We start from the raw sequence: 22442 nt of genomic DNA on the forward strand, positions 1-22442 counted from the left end.
TTACCTCATCTGCTTGCTGGGGAGTTACAAGGCATTTTTCATCCATTCAGAGGGATTATTTAAAACAAAAAATACCTGAGGGACTCCAGGCTTGGGAGAACAGAAAGCATTTGTCTAAGCTTATTTTAGGGAAAATAATACATTTCCTGCACAGCTAAATGTGAATGCAGAAGGTTTTAACCTATAAAAGCATATAAACAAGCCACACAACAAGAGCAGTTCAAAGATTTCTCATTTACTTAGAAGCAGAAAGACATGACAGCAAAAACCTAGGGGGTGGAGAGAGCTTTAAAAGGCACACTTTAAGCAATGTTTAACCTAGTCCGGAAATATTTCAGCCCACATTCAGATAAAAGTTCAAGAAAGAAAAAAGTTAATATTCCTTTGAAAACTTCCATGAAACAACCCCACTTGTATTCCCAATATCTTGAATTAGCTCTTTGTTAAACTTAGTAATTCCTGTTAGACCAATATTATGCATCAGAGAGGAATTATCCACCCTTCTGTTTTATAAAACAGGCTATTTGCTAAATGCTGTTTCATTTAGCAGGCTTAACTTTATTTCATCATATGATTTTATTTGTCTTTTAAGACTGGTTCAAATAAGCCTTAGGTAACCTAGATTTTTTTTTTAATAGAATAGTCATTATTCGAACAGTAGAAAGTACTTTCTTTTGTCTTTTGCAGTTCCATATACGATTCAGGGCTCACATTCATGATTTATGCGCATGCATGTGTAGCTACTCCTAACACTGGCTTGAGTGCTCCCCCATCTTTGCAACTTGAGCTGCTGCAGTCAGTCACCTGATAAGCTGTTAGAAACCAGAGCAAAGAGGCCTGGGTGAGCAATGCTCTTTTGCAGACCACTCCCAGAAATGAGACTGCACATTGGAGGAAGGAGAGACGCAGCAGGGGAAGGTACATTGTGCCTTTTTTATATCCTGCTTTGAAGTCTCTTCTGCTCCTCGCCCTGGATGGGTGGTGTTGTCCTTGCAACCTGACTGCAGCCCAGGACTCCAGTCAGTTTGGATCCTCTATAGCCTAAAGGAGAAACCCTGATGAATGGTAAAATCTTTCTGGAGCACAAGTTCTTTTATGAAAATTAGACACATTTACATTCATATTTACATGCCTGATCGACTCCCCCATTCTTTTCAAATCTGAACTGACAACACGTGTTCTCACTCACTGAGATATTATTTACTGTTGTGCTTTACAATTGCATTGATGGGCAGTACAGAAATTTGTAATTATAGTTTGCACAGTAGATTACACATAAAATAAATTGGAAATATATAAGTCACCCTAGGGGACTATATTAAAGATAAGCACATAAAATACAGTCTCAAATGTACTAACTCATACTGCCAGCTCTCCTGGGATATCATTGATCCTTGTCAGGAGCAACATCTTGGGCTCTGGAGTATATGTGATCTTGTTGAGCACATCAGAGGGGTTCAAAAGGCTGGGCCCAAGCTTGAGAGGTAACACCAGCTACAATCTGTCTGCAAGCAAAAGGACCATCTTCTGGTTTTCCACCAGGACATTCTTGGGAACATACTCCCTATTCATCCTTATGCAGAAGTTACCACAGCTAAACATGAAGAGTGTGCTGTACAGTTGAAGAGCAGCTGAATTAGACCTTCAACAAGCACAGAAGGTGAAATATTATTAGGAAAAAAAGGTGGAATTTCATTTTAGAAAAAGCTGGAGTGGCTAAATAGCCAGATACTCTGCTTCCCTTAGGGTTATATTTCATGAATATTCCAGTCTCATAGTAATTCAAGAGCTACATCTATGAAAATTCTATAAACATTTATTATACGACAGAAATTATATCTTCTCAATTCAGCCTACAGAAGTTCAGATACATTTAACCTTCTGATACCCAGCAACAGCATCCAATAGCCTAACATTAGATAATTAAAGGGTTTCTCTCCTTGTGATACCCAGTCACTTCATGATCCTTTTAACAGACTGACTTATAACAAAAGCTTTTAGCCAGAGAAGATGCAATCCTATTATAGGACCAGGGGATAGAGCCAGGAAGAAACTGAAAGGTGGAGGGGGAGCTGGGGACAGGACACAGCCAAAACCTGCCACCGTATTTTCCAGCTGATGACAAAATCTGCTGAGCTTGCAGAGGCTGGTGGGGGCCAGCAGGATGTGTTGCCACAAGTGTACATTAGCTAAGTCAGACAGTGTAATTTGGCACACCTCTGCTGCCTTCAGCAGCACTCCGTCAGCCTACACCCACTGAGCCTCTTGGACCCGAGTCTAAAAAGTATATATTTCACCCACCTTTGATAGTTCTGGTAACAAAATACTGTAAAGTGCATTACTGGAACCAAATCTGCCCCAGCAGGACACCGAATGGAAAACCTAAGATTTCTTTCTGTCTCTCTGATAACTGCTCTCACTGACAAACACGGTAACATACCAGCAAATGCCTTTTGCATACCTATGCATTTCTCTGAAGGACAGAAATCTTTTGCAATTCATTTCTGTTGCTACTATTCATTATGCTTCTCAATTACATTAAGTGCCCTAATTACTTATTTACAAAGGGTTAGTAATGCTGTACTTTTTACCTGACCTATATACTAAGCCTGGAGGCAGCAAACACTTTTCTGAATTCATCTCTTGGTAGCAGCTGCTTTCAATAGCCCTTTGTTTCCCACAAAGCATCAGGTCGGCAGGGTTTTAGAGGGAAGCATGACTTTCAGTTGACAGCGAGCCCAGAGCTTGGGAGGCCTGGTGCTCTCCTGACTAATCTCGCTGTGGTCCATACATTTCTGCCGGTGAAGACAGGAAACCCTGGCCTGTGTTCTCTGCAGTGGCATGCACAGACTGGGGAGTGTGACCTCCTCAAAGTACCCACAGAGGACAGTAGGCTGTGAAGGGCACTGTGTGCCAGGGCCATCTCTGGTAGATGCCTGCCTGACAACAGCAGTGCTGGGGCACTGCAGACCCCACCAGCCCTGTGAACTGGCAGCTGGCCCCACAGCCTCACCAGCCCTCCTCTGTGGTTCTGTGGTTCTTACATTCCCCGTATGGTTTACAGAACCACAGAACAGGTAAGGCTGGAAGGGACCACAGTGGGTTGTCTGCTCAAGAAGAGTCAGCCCAGAGCACATGGCACTGGAATGTTTCTGGACAGTTCTTGAATATATCCAGCATGGGAAATTTTATAGCCTCTCTGGGCAATGTGTTCCAGTGTGCGTGGTCACTTGCACAGTAAATTCTTCCCCATATTCAGATAGAACTTCATCTGCATCAGTTTCTGCCCCTTGCCTCTTGTCCTGCTGCTGGGCACCATTGAGCAGAGCCTGGTCCATCCTCATGGCACCCTCCCTGCAGATACTTAGAGACACTGATGAGGTCCCCTGTCAGTTTTCACATCTTGAGGCTGAACAGACTCAAATCTCTCAGCCTTTCCTGATGAGACATATACTCTAGAGCTTCAACCAACATAGCAGCCCTCTGTGAGACCTGCTCCAGGATCTCCATGTTTCTCTTGGCGCCAGTCAAACACTTCTCGCCTGTCCAAGAACATCAAGCCCCTTTACCACAACTTGTTTTGGATTCATGGTCATCCAGTCTCCATCTGGAATTTTCTTCTCTGGCTAAAAAGCAGTTTGTACAATTTTTTTTTCATGTCTTCTAGTCTACTGTACTACTTCCATTGTCCTCTTGGCTTCAATCAAGTAAGACAGCTTCTTTTTGAGATGCAGTGTCCAAAATTGGACCCAGTAGTTTCAGGAACTTTTTTTATGTGTGAAGGAGAAAATGTGTATTGTATCTCCTTACCACCTTACAGTCCCATTCATGTGCTGTAGGCAGGTGGGCTGTCACTTAATACTGTGTCTGTGTACTGCTGTCTATTTCCATTTAAATCTATATATTCACTCACCTTAGATTCATCCCAATTGAGTTATATACTATTTTTTTTCTCAGTCCATATCTCTACTGTCAACATTACGTGGAACACTAATCCAGACTTTCAACCGCCTTGCAGCAGCACTGATAAGCCTGATCCCTACTCAAATATTCAGGTAATCAGTGAATGACTTAATAATCCCAGTGCTTATAGCTGCTGAAGAGGTGACTTGAGATATGTGATGCTGCTGCTGCTGCTCTGTGTCCCCAGATCCACGCAGCAGAAAGGCTGAGCTTCTATTCCCAACATGCACAGAGTGTTCATCCAAATGGGAAGCATGCATACAGCCTGGCTGTGGTCCTCCTCTACCTCCAGTGAGTGGCCTTAGGCAGTCTCTGCTGTAGCTGGTCCTGGATCCCCAGCCTCCCTGGCTGTCCTTACAAGCCCCAGCCCTACTCCAGTTCCTATTCAGAGCTTCTTGTGCACAAACAAATGCACAGAAGTGACCAAGGAAAACCACACACAGTGTGTCCTTCAAAGGTGCCAGGATCCTAGTTGGGCAGGTCATCTCTTGACTATAGGCTGACTCCCACAGCTGGTACTGAAAGCACACGCATGCACATGCATGCAGAAGAGTCAATCAACTGTGAAAAGTACACTTGCCATTCCTGTTCATGTAGATCTGTCCGCTTTTATTCCTTATCCCCTATTTTTCCGGACTTTCTCCTTCTTAATTATCCCTGATTCCTCTTCCTCTGTTTCTGATTCTTCCCCAGTCATAAAGCCCGACCATCCTCACAGCCACCCTATGAACATCCCCAAGGAGGTGTTGTACAGTCTCTAGGTGCCATTTTCCAGCATTCTATCAGCTCTGGGCAATGACTCCTGAAGGCTGTTGAGCACTGCAGGGATCCTCTCCCACCTACTCCAGAGTCCAACCTGGTACCCTGAGTCCATCACTTATTTTTATGACTATCATTTCATACACTCCACAGCAGACCACAATTTTAGCTTGCCAATGACAATGTTCTCTAGCAGATAACATATGCACTGAGAGATTCTTCTGAAAGGAATATGATACAGGTACATTCCTCAGATCAAACTGTGAGTGCTGCTCTGCTAAAGTCAATGCAGTTTTGACCTTTACCTCACCATAAACAAAATCTACTCATCAGCTGCTCTTATTGTGGCTGGAGCCCCATGTGGGCCCACACACATATCCAGGGACAGCCAAATAAGAGGGCAGACATTCCTACAGCAAGGGTCTCTTGTGCAGGAGCTGGTACAAGGCACAGGCCTAACATCCAGACACAAGTGGATGTTCCTGCCAGGCTTGGTTTTTCTGAGGCTGTCACCCCAGGAAACTCACTGTTTCTGCCTTAGGGACAGCTCCTGTGGTCAAATAATGCCATGACAGGGTATGGAGGCTCACACACACACACGGGGAGCTACCAAAACCTTCCTAGGTACTACACTCATGGAGAGACATTCCTCCCTCCTGAAAGCTGACAATGTGAAGGGTAGCAAGTAAAAGCCACAGAGATGGGAGATGTACACTTGCTCCTGCATCACAGTATGGATTTGGCAGCACTTTGCTGGAAGACAGCTCACTGTCCAATTACTTTCATACCATGCTTAAATCAGGGTACATAAAAAGAGAAACATTTAATCACAACCTTCAGAATAGGTTCGATAGTTTATTCTTTTGAAGACATAGGTAAAGACACAAAGAAAAACCATGCTTAAGATTCAGCTAGTAAAAATATGTAAGGTCTTTGTGTTTCTCCATCCCTTCTGGCTTTCCTCCAGAGCTGGCTGGAGAGTACTCAAGCTTGGTAAAACACAGGAACCTCTACAGTCAGCCTCTTCCAAGGGAGTCTAACCTTCCCTTTGATACAACTGTGCCTCTTTTCCTCCTCCCTCTGATGTGCTCCTGAGGTAGTCCTGCCACCCTCTAATCAAAACAAATACTTTTCAGCTCCTCAGAGGAACAAATGAGGTTTTGCAAGGCCAAGCACAGTCTTGTGGACTAGGTGAGTTAATCAGGTATTCATTTACTTAAGGATGAGGGCACATCCTGACCCCCAAAGCATTCGCCTCTCCAGATGCATTGCCTTTCCATACCTGCATCTAAATTAGTCCATAGGTCCATTGGTGCATTCAAACTTCAGTATCCATGTGGGATAGACACATACAGCCCAGTGTTGGCTTGTAGCCAGCCACTGTGGCTGTCAGCCCCTTGACAGTGTGACCTTGCCTTCCTGCAGCAGCTTCAAGAACTGGAAAGTCCCTTTCTTGCAGCTTCATTGGGTAAAATTTGGAGGACAGAGCCAAAATTGATGGAGGGGAGGAACTAGAGGCAGCAGGAATATCATGCTTCACACACATGGTGAGAGCTGGCTGCACTTCTCATATCTCTGTAAATATTGCTCTAAACAGAAAATCAGTTTATTCCACAAGATTAGTCTGTTTTGATGTTATTACTCAGCATGTGGCAGGTGAACTGAGAGTACAGATCCTCCTGTGATGTGTCTGTAACCTTCTCGAGAACAATGGCACATGTTATTGGGAAGGTAAAAGTGGGAGTGTGAAAAAAAATGACATGAAGTGTGACACCTAAAAATCACAAAAATATTAAGACATGTCAGAAATTGCGGTGCTAATTTTAACAAAAATTTACTGAAACTGCCATTATTTCATTATGTGATTTTGTGCTGCAAAGAGGAATTGATTGGCAAAAGAATTACTTAGAGATGTATTTGCACCCTGCAAACAGAGTGAAGCAAATTAAGACCTATCCAAAGGGTAACACATTTAAATGAAAACACCTTCTTCACTACCCATCCAGGCATACCAAAGTGAACATCACCAGCTAGGAAAATCCTTTAAACTGCATGTATTTTACTTGCTGAAAATAAATCCATGTTAATGGACACAATGGCATACACCTAATGTATCACACAACCAGCTTAACATAAAAAATAATTATCAACAGAATTCTAGTTCATACATGATGTTACAGAAAATTCTAATTTGAGAAATGTCTGATACCAGACATTACAACATACTTAAAGGGTTTTTCTTCCATCAGCACTAGAGATGTGGAAAATTCAGAACAACATGCTTGGTTTATTTTCAGAAATCTCTAGAACTCTGTCATCTTATTACAATTAATTCTAAATTCAGAAAGATATTAATATGGTATGTGATGCAAGAATTGGATGCCATGTCTGACTACTATGTGACACGAGAGAGACCATTTCATACATCCATTTGAGGTATCCTAGTTTCATTCCTCTAGTGTGACAGGGGAGCACAAAAAAAGTATAATGGCGTGGTGGGTTGTCTTGTTTTATACCACCAGCAAAGTGAAAAAGAAATTTTTCACTTTGAAAAAATAGAAATATTTTTGCATTCTCATTGTCAACAATGACAGCCTAAGGAAAAGAGGAGCAACTCCTCCAAAAGCTCTATACACCATTACTCCATCATGTTGGTAGGCTCACATATGCACAGTTTCAGAGCTCACTCATGCTGCATGAAACACTCTTACATCCTTGAGTAATTTAGAAAAATACAAAGACACATTTTATTTTCTCTGCAAATATTCAGTGCTGATGTTATCCCTTCCAGAAATCTCAGAAATGTTGGCAATGCATACTGGGAGTTCAGGTGATGCAGAAATTTTTAAATAAAGGAATTAGCCCAAAGAAGTCACTCATACCTTCTTTATACAAATTGCCTACATCCTTTGTGGGTGGAAAACACCCTGGATATGTATAATAAAAAAATCAACAGATTTAGCTGGCCTGACTGGCACTGAGATGGCAAATCACTGAAGGTCTTGACAGCATAACAGAGGTCATCAAGAAATTGAAGAAATGGAAAGAAAACTATTTTCCAGACTGTCCACCATAAGCAACCATTTTCCTCAGAGCAGGCAGGTAGCTCAGCCTTTCCTCCTTTCATTTTACACCAGGGAAACAGACCACAAGCACAGCAGCAAGAATTTCTGGTTGCTGAAGCACTGGGGGGACAAGCTGGGAACACGGAAGTGCAGGGCACCGCTTCTGTGCCCCTTGAGCCTCCTATACTCTAGTGTTAGACTGTGCTTCACGTACTGTACTGCTATTGATCATCTCCAGCTCACATGCAAAAATCCGTAATATTATTTTGTTGAGTGTCTCCAGGGAGGGAAGTGGCACCAGATGGTAAGGGGGTAGCAGCTTTCTGAAAATCAAAGGTGACAGTTTTGCATGACTAAAACACTTAGTGAAATTTCTAGCCTGCACTTCTCCCACAGATGCAGACTATTCCAATTGCTGGAGTGTTGTGGGCAAAGTGAACCCAGAGATCTGTGGGTGACAGCCTCTGGCTTCCGCCTGAAAGAGAGAAACAAAGCAACCCTGTGGACACCATCAGTTTTCTGTACTGAAATAATTTGAGGAAATTCCTCCATTAGGGGCAATTGCACACAATTAGCTCGGAATCGCTGGGATTTGTTCCAGTGGAATTGATTCCCAATAGGCCCCACTGCTCATCAGCACTGGGCACAGTGGGCAGAGGGAGTCCTGCCAATAATGCATGTGCAGAGATCTCTCCATACACACTCATCCCTGTCCCTGCCCATTCCTGTGCACCCCTTGCAAAGAATTCTGTATGTTTGAAACCAGCTCTGCTGCAGGTTGAGCAGCAAAAGGGATTGAATTTCCTTTCCATTCAAGGGCAGTTACAAATTGATATGGCCTGTTGGTCACCAACTGTACCTGAAGGAGCCACTCACTGCTGAACACCTCAGCAAGGATGCTCCAAAACTCCTCCTGACCACCCACACCCCTCCATCTAGACTTGGCTATGCTGTGGAATGATTCCTGGCCCTGCTCCATCCCCACCTCCTACATGGACATCACCACTTCCCACCAGCTAAGATGGTTGAGGGTCATTGTCCTCTTCCTCCAATGGACCAGCCCTGTCCCTGTTCTGCACACTGCATCCCCCACCTGCAACACTGCCCTGTGCCCCTCCAGCTGGGAAACACTGGACACAGAGTGGTCACTCCACCCCTGCCTCAACTGTTGCACTCACAGAGAGCTAATGATCCTATGTTTTTTTCCAGAAAACAGGCTTTGGAAACATAATCCTGAAAAGGTGTCCCTCAGCAGCAGAAATGTGCCTACTGCTTTGCTGCCTGCCTGCTTATATATCCTCCCACTTCATAAAATATAGAACTGTGACTGCACTGGTGTCTGTCAAGATTATGTGATTACACTAACTACCTAATAAACGTATTTTTTTTACATAACAGCTAAGCAGATGCTTCACACCACAGCAAGCACTCAGCAGAGAAGAGGACCTTAACATCAACACAGGTTAGAACCAGAGTACAATGGAAAAACATCTCACAATTTGTGCAACCCAGCCAGTTTCAACAGAAATTAATTCTGGCCCATAAGACAGAGAGAATTTGTGAAATTATTAGCAGAGACAAGGGAGAGGAGGCACAAAAAGAGAAAGAGGAACAAACACCAGTGCTGACTAAACTGGGCAGGAAAGCTGAGACAGAGCACAGATGTGTTTTCAAGGGCGCTGAGAGTTCTCCAGCAGCACTCCTTGCCTTTTCCCCCAGCGAGCTGCTATCTGCAGGGAAAAACATAACATAACAAAGCAGGCATAAGTGTACAGCTCCTATTCAGTGCCAAAGCTGGTTATCAGCAACGAGGCCCCACATCCCACTGAGTACTTGTAAATTTACTGTCAGCTTGTTGTGATGTGCAGATAGGTTCATTGTGTGGTTATCTCTGTGGTAAAGACTGCCAGGGATTTGGGGGCTTTATGGTATTGACTAAGGCCATGAAAATAAAATAAAAATAAAAGGCTTGGGACTGAAAATATTAACCCTTTATTAACCAGAGGGACCACTTTTTCTTCCTGAGTTGGTTCTAGTGCAGAAGAAAAACAACATGATCCATTAAGAGGACTTAATTTAAGTAATGCAGCCAAAGGCCTGAGCCTGGGACATGGTGGGGACCTGGATGCTTGGCAGCCAGGATGGTGAGATTTTTTAACACATGCCATTGGCAGTGGCTGTGCAATGAATAGGATCAGTGCCACAGTGATGCAAACCTGCAGCAGATGCGGCTTCCTCACTGTCCAAGCATGCCTGTTCCTTAGTTCAAAAGCACTAGAGGTAATAAATGAGAGACAGAGGCATTAAATGCTACAAAACTCATCCTAAAGACCCAATGGTTCATAAGAGACCCAGTACTTTCTCTGTTCCTTCCCTCATTCAGGAGCACTGAGGGATCCAGCAGTGAAGTGAAGCTCTGAAACCCCTATACCAGGCCAGGCTTGGGCAGTCCCTGAGCCCCTGAGCCAACCTGCCTTCTCCAGGGTTCCCAGCCACCTATAGCTGCTCCTATCTCCACCTCACAGCATGGGGAAATGCTAAAATAGGACCATGGGGTGGAAGACATGACGTGCAAACAGGGACATCCCAGTATATCTTCAAAATGGAAAATGAGACTTTACTTAGCTTCAGAAGGAGTGTTTGCATATAATTTAGAAGGAAAGAGGAGAAAACATTGAAATATATTCTTCGAACAAGCAGGAATTACTTACAATTCTCCCAGACTAACAACACCCTCTGGAAAAACATCCACAGTATTTCCCCTCAGAGTAGTAATTTTAATTAAATAGATAGATGACATCCTAATAAAAAAATATATGTTAAAATACAATGGAGACTATCATATGACATGGATATTTGCAAATAGTATGATCCCAAAAGCCTCTGAAGGAGGATATGCACCAAAGTTGAGGGATGGTTATAGAAACAGTCTCTTTGTAGAAACAATCCTTTATCTCCATACTCTTTCCTAGGAAAAGAAGTACCATTCAAAAGAGTAAAGCTTGAAGAACTCTACCTTAGTTATTAAGGAAGTTGTCTTTAATGTCTAGATTTGCATTTCATTTCAGCATTTTTGTAGTACTAGCAGAAGCTCTTTGATAGTGGAATTAGATAGTGTGTTAGAGCAATGACAGCTCTCTCTGAAAACACCTCCCTGAGAAGCATCTGGACACTGGGAAAAAAAAAAAAAAAAAAAAAAAAAAGGTATTACAAAAAAGGCAGGGAAAAACATTATTTTCCTATTGATCTGAAGTTAATGGTCTGCCACAGGGGGTTACAACTTTTCAGGTGCCTGCAGTCACATATGCAGCTCTACCTTTGTAAGTCTGGATACTTAATCAACTGGGAAAATATTATCTGCCAGCCACAGAAAATGAATGTAAAACTTCTACAGAGCAGTCCATGTATAAAATCTAGCCACTAAACAAAATAAAAATGCCTAGCAGAAGAAACTGAAAATTCAGGTGAATTGGAAGAATGACATCTCAGAATTACAAAGTCCTGTACAGGGAATGTAGGATGAGGGCTGTGCTTCAGCATGTGTGAAGGAGCAGGATTGTTTGGGCAATTGGGCAGGGGCATCCACAGCTTGGTAACAGGGGACACCTACAGCAACTCTAACCATGTCAAGCCCTCCAGTCTTCAAACAGGGAATGAACACTTCCAGCTCTCACCAGAAGATCTGATGCAGAAAATCTCTTTGGGGACTGTCTGCTTGAAAGCAAAACACTATCAGTCCTGCCACTCCAGTGGAAGGTTAATAACCCATTTACAAACCTTTTCTGCTCCAAGGAAGGAAAACAGCACATAAAGGCCAACTTGCTTAAACAATCCTTACAGTGGTGCAGAAAGTGATAACACAGGCAAGTGGAATCTAACAGCTCATGACTGGGGCAAACAAGATCTTTTCCTATTCTTTTTCCAAATTTCCCAAGAAAGGACATTTGCCAGCAGGTCCAAACTCCCTGCAAGTCAACCTGCAAGAAAATGGAGCAGACACATCTTCCCCAGCAGTGCCAGAATCAGTGCAGGTCCCCTGGCATCACTCTCCAGCCTGTTCACAGTTAGATCCCATTTAAGAAAAAATCAGAATATTTTGTTGCTAAACAGAGGACTGAAGGCTGTTACGCAAATCATTTTTATCCTGATGCACAGGAAAATGACTGAATTAGAGCAATAGGATTAGATGCTAAATTGTCAATACAAAAGCTCAACTTAGACTATAGTAAAAATAAAAAAAAAAAAAAAAGGGCTGAGAGTGGAATTTTTGGTCTACCAGTCAAACATTTCAAGGAATGACATTTTCTCTTTCTGTGGAAAATTCCCCTCGAGGATGATAATGGACTAATTAAGGCAATTAAGGGTGAAGGCATCAGGAGCTTCTCTATAAATCACAGAAAAAAAAGTCGCCAAGGCACTGAGCCCTCTGCTTCCCTGAGCCCGCGTTGACTGTAGCGTGAGGGGAGCCACACTCAGGCCTCCTCTCCCTGCTGGGTCCTGTCTTACCCCAGCTGGGTGAATGGAGCTGTCACCTCCTGTCTTACAAGATGACCAGCCCCAGGCTCCATGCCATGCCAGAGTGGGGCCAGTGCAGGGCTCCCCTCTGCAGGAGGCATCTGTGGCACTTTGGTCTGCAAGTCCAGTGAGGAGCCCTCTCTCACTCTTCTAGCCCTACAGAGGAAACAAAAATGTTTTTCTGTGGTGTTACATGTGCTTCTCTCCAGCTCATCATGTAGTCCTTTCTTTCCCTTTCTGTTCTCCCTATCTGCAGAGCAAGCCCAGACTGCCTGGGATCAGGCAGTTTCATCTTCAAGCAAATAAAGATCAGTGGAACTTCCTGGTTGTTAAAAGTACAGTGCAAGTAGCACTAAGCTCTGATATGGCAATTTCTGTCTGAAACAATTTAGCTTTGATCTCTGGATGCAGTTAATTGCTAGCTATGCAGACATTTGTGGAGGAAAAAATAACCACAAGCAATTTCAGAAGCAAGGTGCTTGATGCTTAATCTTGCACCTGTCCTAAGAACTGAAATGAGCTTTTCTTAGTCAGGATCATGCTGCACAGAACTGCAGATCAGCCAAAGGCAGAACATTTCAAATGTCAAATTGATGCAAATCTACTGTTCTCCTACATGATAAAAAGAGAAAGTCACTGTGATAAAAACAATAAAGTGTTCCATTCAATATATTTGCATTAACAACATTCTTCATATCTTGAAAATAAAGCAATAAATGATATAATTGGGGAAAACAGCTACATTCATTCTTCATTTTGGTCATTATTTTTTTCTTGTTGTGGACAATTCTAGGACAGCAGAGAGCCAAGTCTTACTTCTCCAGGGAAAAAAAAAAAAAAAAGTGTTATTTTCAGACAGGGAAGGGAGTAAGATAAGACAGGACAACTTTAAGTATACCTAATCAAGGTTCAAATACCAGCACATAAAACAAGTCCTGGCAAAAAACCCTCTGACTAGCAGCTGGGTAGGTGTGTCTCAACCGTAACTGCCCAGCTACACATGTAAGCTGTGACAGACATCCTGCTACCCACCACCAATTTGCTTCTGTTCTCCTGGGTGTAATAACTCATCTCAAACTCTTGCAAGCCTGGTAACGTGGGATTGACTTGAGAAATGTCATACCAAAGTTCCATTTAGCCCAAAAAACAGAGCCATCCAAGACTTGCAGTGTGGGTTTCAGAGGGGCTATGTGAAACAAGGCAAGTGCCTTTCCCTCGCCCCTTTGCTGCTGCTAGTCTGGGACACAGCTGTGCCAGCAGGTGTAGCCATGCTGCCTGGTTTAGCTTGCTCCCCACAGTCTTCATCCTTCAGATTACCTGCTCCCCGATACCCCATTGGTACTCTGGCATCCCCAGTATGCAGAAGCAAAACTCCTATTCTGCACCACAGGAAAAAGCACTTCTCTGCCTCCACTCCAAATCCAACAGCCAGCTTGCCCACTGAGTAGTGCTTGGATGCTTTTAGCAAACATTCTGCAATGATTCAAGCTGTCGTTCACTTTTCCCTGAGCTAAGAGATCATGATTTTATATAAGTAGTCACTTTTCCCCTAACACAGAATTTTGTTATAGCACAGTGAACAATTTCAGCAGTTTTTCAGAGTCAAGACTAGTTTTGGTTATCCTATATTTCATCAGTTGTAAACATTGTCACTATTTGCTTGCACCACCTTCTCCAGGCCTCTTAGGAGGATGCTGAACACCACACCCAGATCTTGTGTCTATTGGACCTCCTGTTGATGTATGAGGTGCCTGTTTCTTCCAACCCTCCCTTTTCTGGGGGCTAACCCATAAGTAACTTTTTCTGTTCCTGATAGTAAGTGTCACTTGTTATGAGCCATGGCTTCCCTAAGCTTCTGTTGAAAGCTACATAGCCTGAACAAGCACAATATGTCTGCTCATGGTGTCCTTCCAAGAGTTCTTATGGCTTTCAAGCCTGACCTTCCTCTCCAAACCCATGTTTCTTCTCAAACCTCTAACCAAATCTGACCACTGCAAATGAAATCTTTGACTGACCATTACTTTTCAGGACCACTCCTGAAGTGCTGTTCAAAACTTGGCATCATGTTCCCACTTGAATCCCTCTAAACCCAGAGCTGATAGTAGTGCCAGATCACACATAGTTAGCAATTCAGAAAATTCTTATTTGTGGTGTGTGTTTTTCCAGGACTCCTGTGTAAACACCATCTGGTGCTGAGAATTTGTTAATGTTTAGTTTATCAATTTGTCCTAACATGCTTTTTCCCACCACCTCCATTTGAGGTGGTTCCTCTGACTCCCTCCCCATTTATGGTGTCATTATCACAGTGAATGCCAATGCATGCAAAAAATTTGTTCAGATTTTTGACAATGCCACTGCTGTCTGCCAGTGGATCTTTTTACACAGGGGTCATTTATTGGCCCCAGTAGCTCCTCATCATCTCTATGAACCATGGACAGGTGCTGCACAGACAAACTGTTCATATTAATATTTATACATCAGATAAACTTTAAATGCATCTGCACTTCAAATACATGCTGCTAAGTTTACTATGAAAAATTCAGACGGAAAACACCAAATGTGATCTTGGTACACATCCAAATATAAATGTGAATTCGTTTGAGTATTTCCCAAACAGAAGCAATTTTTATCTTAGGGATCTTCCAAAACTAACTGCTACACAAGCACACTGTGTAGCCTCCAGTCATGTCAAACATTTTTTATCACCAGAGATGAATGAGGCCTGGAACAACACCTGTCTTTGTGTTAAATGTTCCACTGAATACCTGAAAGTACTCTACTGGAGAGACAGAAACCAAATACAAGATGACCCTTGCCTGGCCAGCACAGTGCTTTTGAAGTCCCTCTTCATGTGGAGAGTTGTTAAGAAGATTTATGTGAAGTTGCTCATGAAAATTCATAACTAGTGTTTCAGCAGTGGAAGATAAAATATTTATTAAAAGTAGTGGATTGAAGACAAAAGCCTTGCAATCAGTTTACTATACATAAAATGAGTAATAAAGGTTTAACATTTATTTAACAATCCCAGCTGAAGCCCTTAGAAAAAGTGAAGCTGGCGATAAGGGGTAGCAGCTTCTACAGCACTGAATGAAAGACAAGAGAGCACCTTCAGTGCAAGTGAAAGTGAGACGAGGAGAATGATTTTTAAGGGAAATTATTAATCTTTCACTTTAGTGGGCATTTGATTAAATATTCAAGGTAGAAGAACAACATCTAAAACCACAAAACCTTGTTTTGCAACAGCTTCCAAGCTCTCACTGTTCCTTCTATGAAAATGGTTTGATTTTATATTATTGGGGCTTTCATTTTGGGTTTGGTTTTTCTTTTTTGGCTTTTTTATTTTTCCTGAATTAAAGATGACATAAATACATTTAAGTGTAGAGGTGTGGAAAGAACAGAAAGAGCTTTATTTGGTTACTAGCATTGCTTTTTGTTCTTCTGCTCTTCACCTGATCCAGGAGGTAAGGAAAGCAATCAAAACAATGAGGAATATGCTCTTGGTCCCACAGCAAATTGGCCTCTTGTAGCAGGCAAATTAATTGGGATGCTATTCAGAGCTGAAATATATCACTGTGTATTCATCAGCACTGAGCATGGTGACACATAAAGAACATTACTCACATAGACACAATAAGGATAATAAAACAGCAACACACGTCTGATAACAAAAAAGCAACACTTTCAAGCTTATCTGTCAGACTTCTCATGTACTTGAAGTGAGGAGAAGGGGGAAGGAAACCAGGGGAACCTGAAATAGCATAGTGTCATGTGGGAAGGTAATATCATCACAGAGCTCTGAGCAGCAGAGACAGATATTTAAAATTCTTTTTCATTAAAGAATATTTTTAGATGCTTGGCTATTTCCCTTCTTCTTTCTGTTTTCTGGGTATCATTTTAATGAATATGTATATTCCTGAATATTTTATTTATATATGTTCCCTCCTTCTTCATCGTAATTCTACTGTTACTAAGTGACAAGGCTGTGCTGTTGCTATGTTTTTTTCCTCAATAATTCTGCTCATTTGATGCTGCCGTTCTTCTCCCTATACGAGCAGGCGTCAGCCAACAATGGGGAGAAACAGCTGGCTTGTTTCAAGGTCCCAGATTTTACTGCTGTTGGTAATGGCACAAGTTATGCTGAGCTCACAGGTGAGTGGCCCTCTGAAACTTTCTTACTATTGCTATAGCACAAGCTGCAGCCTCCTGCCAAAGGCAGTTCCACTTTGCCAAAGGCAACCAAACCAAACAAACCAAACTAAAGAGCTGAGTGACCTGCTAGACTGCTAGGAGACCTCGCCTGCAAGCAAATCCATCTGCAGGCACTCAGCCACTTGAGTCATGGGACTCTGAATTCAGGCATCCCACCAGAGCCCACCTGAAGTCTCACACACAGAATTTAAATGAACGAAGAGGTTACTTATCCACAAACAACCCCGCTACAGATATCTATTGTGCTGGAAAAACAAATGCATATTCATAGGGGCATTTGCTCCAGGTGAAGTAATGCAGTGATGTACAGCAGGAGCTGTAATGCCAGCTGGGCAGCACTTTGTACAGATCCCACCTCATTGCCCAGCCCAGTGCATGCTCAGGAAAAGATAACATCAGTGATAAGGACCTCCTGAGGGGCACAGCCAGCCCCTTTGGTGATGCAGAGATGCTGGGCCTTTGAGGCTCACTGCAGGGAAAGGCAAACTTCAAAGAATGTGCATTTAAAGGCCAGAGAGACCATCATAAAATAGAGTGTGATCTTCCAAACACCCTGGAAATATTGCTTCACCCACCAATTCCTACTCCAAATCTATCTGGATGTTTTCAAATTATGATGACCTTGATACTATATTGCAATCTGGCTATAACATCAAAATATAGCTCCGCATTTATAAAAGCTTACACTGTAGTATTAATCAGTTTATTTTTTACTAAATACATTCACACTTCTTTCTCACACATTTCAAATTTTAGTTAACAACAACAAGTAGTTTAATTTAAAATATAAAAGATATCCTGTGTTATGCAAACACAACCAGGGAAATAAAATAGGCCCACTTGTTTGCTTTCCTGCTGTGATTTGAAAAGCAGATGATCTGTTTTTTTTACAATTGCTTTAAGACCATAGCTTTGTCAGCCAGGCTCCTGATCTGAGCCAATTTTTCCAGTTGATTTGCAGACCCCTTGAAATGGGTGTTTCTAATCCTGTTGTAAACACAGACATGACAGATACCATCCTAGCAGATCCCTCTCAAGCTACAATGTCTATTGCAGCTGCAAGAGACGTCCTGGGGCAAGGCTCGTCTCCCTCATCCCACAGCATAATCCCAGGTTTTCACACAGTAAACTTTTGTATCCGAGCCCAACAGTCTGTTCACTAAAAGACTAGACCTCATTTTCCCAAGCTGTCTTGCATTCCTGTTATTTTTCTACCCCTGAAGAAAGCTGGTTTGCCACTAGTTACCCTTCCCTCCCCTGTTCCACTCCCCAGTTCCCTCACCAAGAACCACTGTAACAGACCTTTCAGGCCCTATCTGCTCTATTTTAGCATGGTTAGCAATTAATTTAAGTAGGAAAAATAGGGAGCCAAAATTCACTGATGCAGACATAGAGATTTCCAGTGTGGAAACAACAAACTCACCTTGTTTCCCCTTCAAGTTTGATTATTGGCATGTTTAATTTTAAACAAATATATCTCATGCTGAGTGTATAGTCGGCTTGAAATCGGAACTGGTGTCAAGAGGTTCAATGGCAATAAGTAGCACATTTTCCTCAGCTTCCTTCAAAAAATAATTGGTTTTGGTCTGAGAACTCTAAAATTAATTTGGTTGCTCATCCAGTGAGATCTCACTCATGCAAAGGTTTGTTTCTGCTTGAAAACCACACTGAATATAGATACTTATGAATGAAGCAGCAGTGGAGCATGGTCAATTTAGTACTATAAATTATGCAGCCTTGTTGTGGTGTGCTTTTAGAGTTCAGGTTCGCCCCCTATTCTCCTCCCTAATCTCCTCCTCTCCCCAGTTGTCAATCTTCCCGAGCTCTTCCCTAACCTCCTCCCCTCCAAGTTGTCAATCCTCCCTTTCCCTGCCCCTTCCCTAGAACATTCCCTGTCACTCCTTCTAGTCCCCTCCCCTTCTTCCAGAGTGGTCCCTGTCCATTTAGTTACACTCAACACCCTAATGGTTACTTTGTGTTATACCACTCCCCTATTTCCCCTGACAGGTTTATGATCTGTTAGTCCTGCCTTAGACCCCTCCCCAGGTCTACCCTTATTGGTTATTGTTCCTACTCCCCTCCTCCTGAGTTCCTGTATAAAACCTTTGTTTGCCCTCTCAAGCTGCTCTTGGGCTCCACCTAATAAACGTGCTCTGGAAGGCCCTTGTTCTGTGTCATTGTTATCTGTCCTTGCGCCAGACCCGCAGTTACCAGGAATTGCAGAGCTCGCAGGGTCGTGCCCCTGCCACAGCTGCCCCGCACGGCGCACTGCAACACAGCCTTTCACTTTCCTATCAAGCTGAAGAATGCTTCAAGTTTTGTAAGTTTTCCTCTCAAAACACCCTATATTCTGTTTCTTCACAAAGTGATCCTATACAGAGTTCATCTAGCACTGTTTTTAAGAAGAGTACCAACTGTTGTCCAGAACAAAGCAACAAATTTACAGCAATTTTTAGCAAAGGAGAAGTCTAATTAGCTATTTCTCAGCTTCAGTCTTGACAATATGTACATGACCTGTTTATCCCATATTTGCCAGGCTTTATCACCAGGCTCATTACCAAGGTATAATAGCATCTGGCAGTCCCAGGCCCACCTACAGGTTGGGTGGAGAAGTAATTAAGAACAGCCCTGCAAACAAGGACTTGGGGTTGCTAGTGGATGAGGGCCTGAGGGGCAGCCCAGAGAGCCTGGAAAACCAAACGTGTACTGGGCTGCATCCAAAGCAGTATGGCCAGCAAGGCTATGGAGGAGATTCTGCCCCTCTGCTCTGCTCTGCTCTGCTCTGCTCTGCTCTGCTCTGCTCTGCTCTGCTCTGGTGAGACCCCACTGCAGTGCTGTGTTCAGTTCTGGTGTCCCCAACATAAGGAGGACGTGGAACTGTAGGAGCAAGTCCAGAGGAAGGTCATGAAGTCAATAAAGGGACAGGAGCACGGCCCCTACAAAGCCAGGCTGAGACAGTTGGGGCTGTCCAGCCTGGGGAAGGGAAGGGTGTGTGGAGACCTCATGGACCTTGCAGGATCTGAAGGGGCCTGCAGGGAAGCTGGAGAGGGACTCTTCATCAGGAACTGCAGTGACTTGACAAGGAATAATGGGTACAAACTGAAAGAGGGGAAGTTTAGGTTAGATATTAAGAAGCAATTTCTTTACTGTGAGGGGGTAGGACACTGGTACAGGTCACCCAGAGAAGCTATGGACACCTCTGGCAGTGTTCAAGGCCAGGCTGGATGGAGCTGTGAACAACCCTGTCTATTGTGAGGTCTTCCTGTCATTGGCAGAGGTATTGGAACATAGTGATCTTTAAGGTCCCTCCCAACCATCCCATGATTCTATGACGAATGATAAGAACAAATATAAAGACTGCTCAATTCAGATGTAATACTCAGCACTATATTTATGGCTTAAATAAACTACCAGCAAAATTACAATTAAGTTTTGACAGAAGCATTTGCATAGAATAGTAAATAAAAAAATCACTTACTAAACCTTAGCTTTTTAAATGATGACAAAATGACAATTAAGAATGACCTAATATGAATATTTTATTAGGCTTAATAAAATGTAAAGTCAAGACTAATTCCAAAAACTAATTCCAAGGACTAACTTATTTTTTGACCACTTTGCTTGATTGTCAGGGGGAAAAAACCCTACAACTGTTTTACAGTCCATTGCTGAAAATAAATTGGAGCTAACTGCTTCTTTTCAGGAAAGCCACAGTGCCAGATTAGCACACAAAACATATTTTTAAGGTATTTTAATTTTTTTTTTTCCTGAGGAATAGTAAAATAACTTGGATTAATATAATTACTATGCAAGAGGCAACACTTTGAGCTACACATACAGGGAAAAAGAGCACTTTTTTTTCCAGTTGTCATTGCCAGCAGCCCTACCCAATCCAGCTTTGAAGTCTAATTTGGAAATTTTTCCCAGGGTACCAGCCTGTGGTTTCCTTTTTTCTGGAGCATCCCATGGCCCCATAGCTCTATGGAAACAATGATACATTTGTGCTCCCCAGTGATCACCACTGTTGCAGAATGGATGTGAGCAGGGGAATGACACTTCAGTTGAGCGTAGGAGAGAGGAGGGAGCCCACATTGCTGAAGTCCAGGCTGGAGTCTGGTCCCTAAGGACTGAACAGGGTGTTGGTGGGTCAGAGGACAGAGCATGAACCCAGCACAGGTCAAATATCCACTTCTGCTTGTAGATCACATGTGTTTTGGAGGCAGAGTGACCACTGAAAAACAGAGGTTGCTATTAAATGTATTGCTGTCTTTTGTTTCAACTTCTGAGTCAGGCTAATTACAGCTGCTCTTACCCAAGACTGACCTCTTCCACTCTTTCTGGCTGCCCCAAATTAATAAAGACTATCTTGGAGTTTCCCTCTTTGAAAACTGAGGAGTTCCATCATGCAAGCAAATTCATATTTGAGACAAGACATGCAAGGAAGATGGAGAGTCTTCTTACTGATCAGGGGCATGCAGGAATGGGTCACGATGGGAAAGATGTCACACTGTTCTGCTGGCATCTCACTTACAGCTTTCAGGGAATGCTCATACCAGCGACAACGTCCGGCCAGCCAAGTCTGGGAACTGAGTTCCAGTTTGAGAGGATTAGCAAGCACTAATGGTCCTTACCTAAAAAACACCAGAGACCAGCAGTCAGGTCTTTGGCAGTTACCTCCCTGTGTCTGGGCAGCTGTTATTCCTGAGGGAGAAAATGCATGTCTTTCTTCCAAATCATCATGTGTTCCATGAGTGAGAAATTATGATGAAGTTCCACATTGAAAACTGACTGCAAATGCAGCACCTTTGCACATAACCTGCTTAGTCTGTGAATTGTCACTTTTGCTGATTTCAGGTGACTGAAATAGATTTTTACTACCTTCTACTTTCTAGTTGCATAAAACTGACATCATTGAGAGCAAGAGAAAGAGAATAACGTTTTCTGTATTTCATCAGCTGTCACATTTCCTTTACCAGGGACAGTGCAGAATGATGCAGAAGACATGGCTTCATGTATGGATCCCAATCAGTTATGAAAAACAATAAACACAGACCCCTATACCACACTTTCTCCTGGGTTATTTTTCAGAGCAGAGCCACTCTACTGCTTTATAAAACTACTTCCTGAAGACTGCATTTCTGCAGCAGCACAGCTATTTTTAGCAACCAGACAACCTTTTTTTTGTAGGTTGGAACCACCAACCTACAGAAAGAGCTGTGAAGTACATCAATACCAGCTTATCTGACATCCTCAACTTTGACTCTGTAGCTGTGCTACCAAAGGGTCTTTTAGTCTATCTGATCTCTCAGAGAAAATCCCAAACAATTAATTTCTAGTGGAATGGTTCCTCCAACACCATTCAGCAGCCTTGGCACAGAGCTACCATAGAAGAACTACTTGATGAATACAAAACATCTCAGCAGACAGGCTTTCAGTAAGAGATGAAGGAATGAAGTCTGGGGGAAGGAAGGTCTGACAATGTCTTTGTCATCACACAGCCATGTCATGTCACCAACTTGGCCCAAGTAGAGCTCCAGGCTCTGTGTATATGCCCTGGCAGCAGAAATGGGACTGGTTCTGTTTGCTTCTTTTTAGTGCAGGGTTATTTGTATGCATTGACAGATCTTCAGGTATAACAAGGCAATGAGCAAGCAGAGAACAGATGATGATTTTGTGCTGTGCAAGGAAATATGGTGAACAAAGACCAGTGAGCATATAAATCTCCACCTGGTCAATTATGAAGTTAACACCTTTATCTATCATTGTTACCCAGAGGAGGGAAACGTCCAGATCTCTGGCAATTTTGCTGCAGCACCAGCTACAAGACATGCCAATGCCTCTAATTGCTGAAAACCTTGTTGTGGTGATGAAGTCAATGCTTTATCTTCACTCTCAGTAACAGCCAGAATACTGATTTAAAGCCAGTGTCTT

At 42.8% G+C, this 22442-nt stretch overlaps 1 protein-coding gene across 4 annotated transcripts in view; it reads right to left on the minus strand.

Annotated features, from left to right (window-relative positions):
- Window positions 1–214: 214 nt before the first annotated feature.
- Window positions 215–22442, minus strand: part of COMMD10 (COMM domain containing 10) — a 155074-nt gene continuing 132846 nt past the window's right edge. The window contains exons 6-7 of one of the 4 annotated variants that reach the window (XR_012053108.1): window positions 21065–21142; window positions 215–20742 (exon numbers count right to left, since the gene is read on the minus strand). Coding sequence is in view for 1 of the 4 variants with exons in the window: in XM_072922545.1 (XP_072778646.1) it covers window positions 21119–21142 (24 nt within the window). In the remaining 3 variants the exon portion in view is untranslated. Of the gene's footprint in view, window positions 21143–22442 lie in introns of all 4 variants that reach the window. The other 3 variants (XR_012053106.1, XR_012053107.1, XM_072922545.1) reach the window with 3 other exon arrangements.

The sequence above is a fragment of the Taeniopygia guttata genome, chromosome Z, assembly GCF_048771995.1.
Source record: "Taeniopygia guttata chromosome Z, bTaeGut7.mat, whole genome shotgun sequence".
Taxonomy (NCBI): domain Eukaryota; kingdom Metazoa; phylum Chordata; class Aves; order Passeriformes; family Estrildidae; genus Taeniopygia; species Taeniopygia guttata.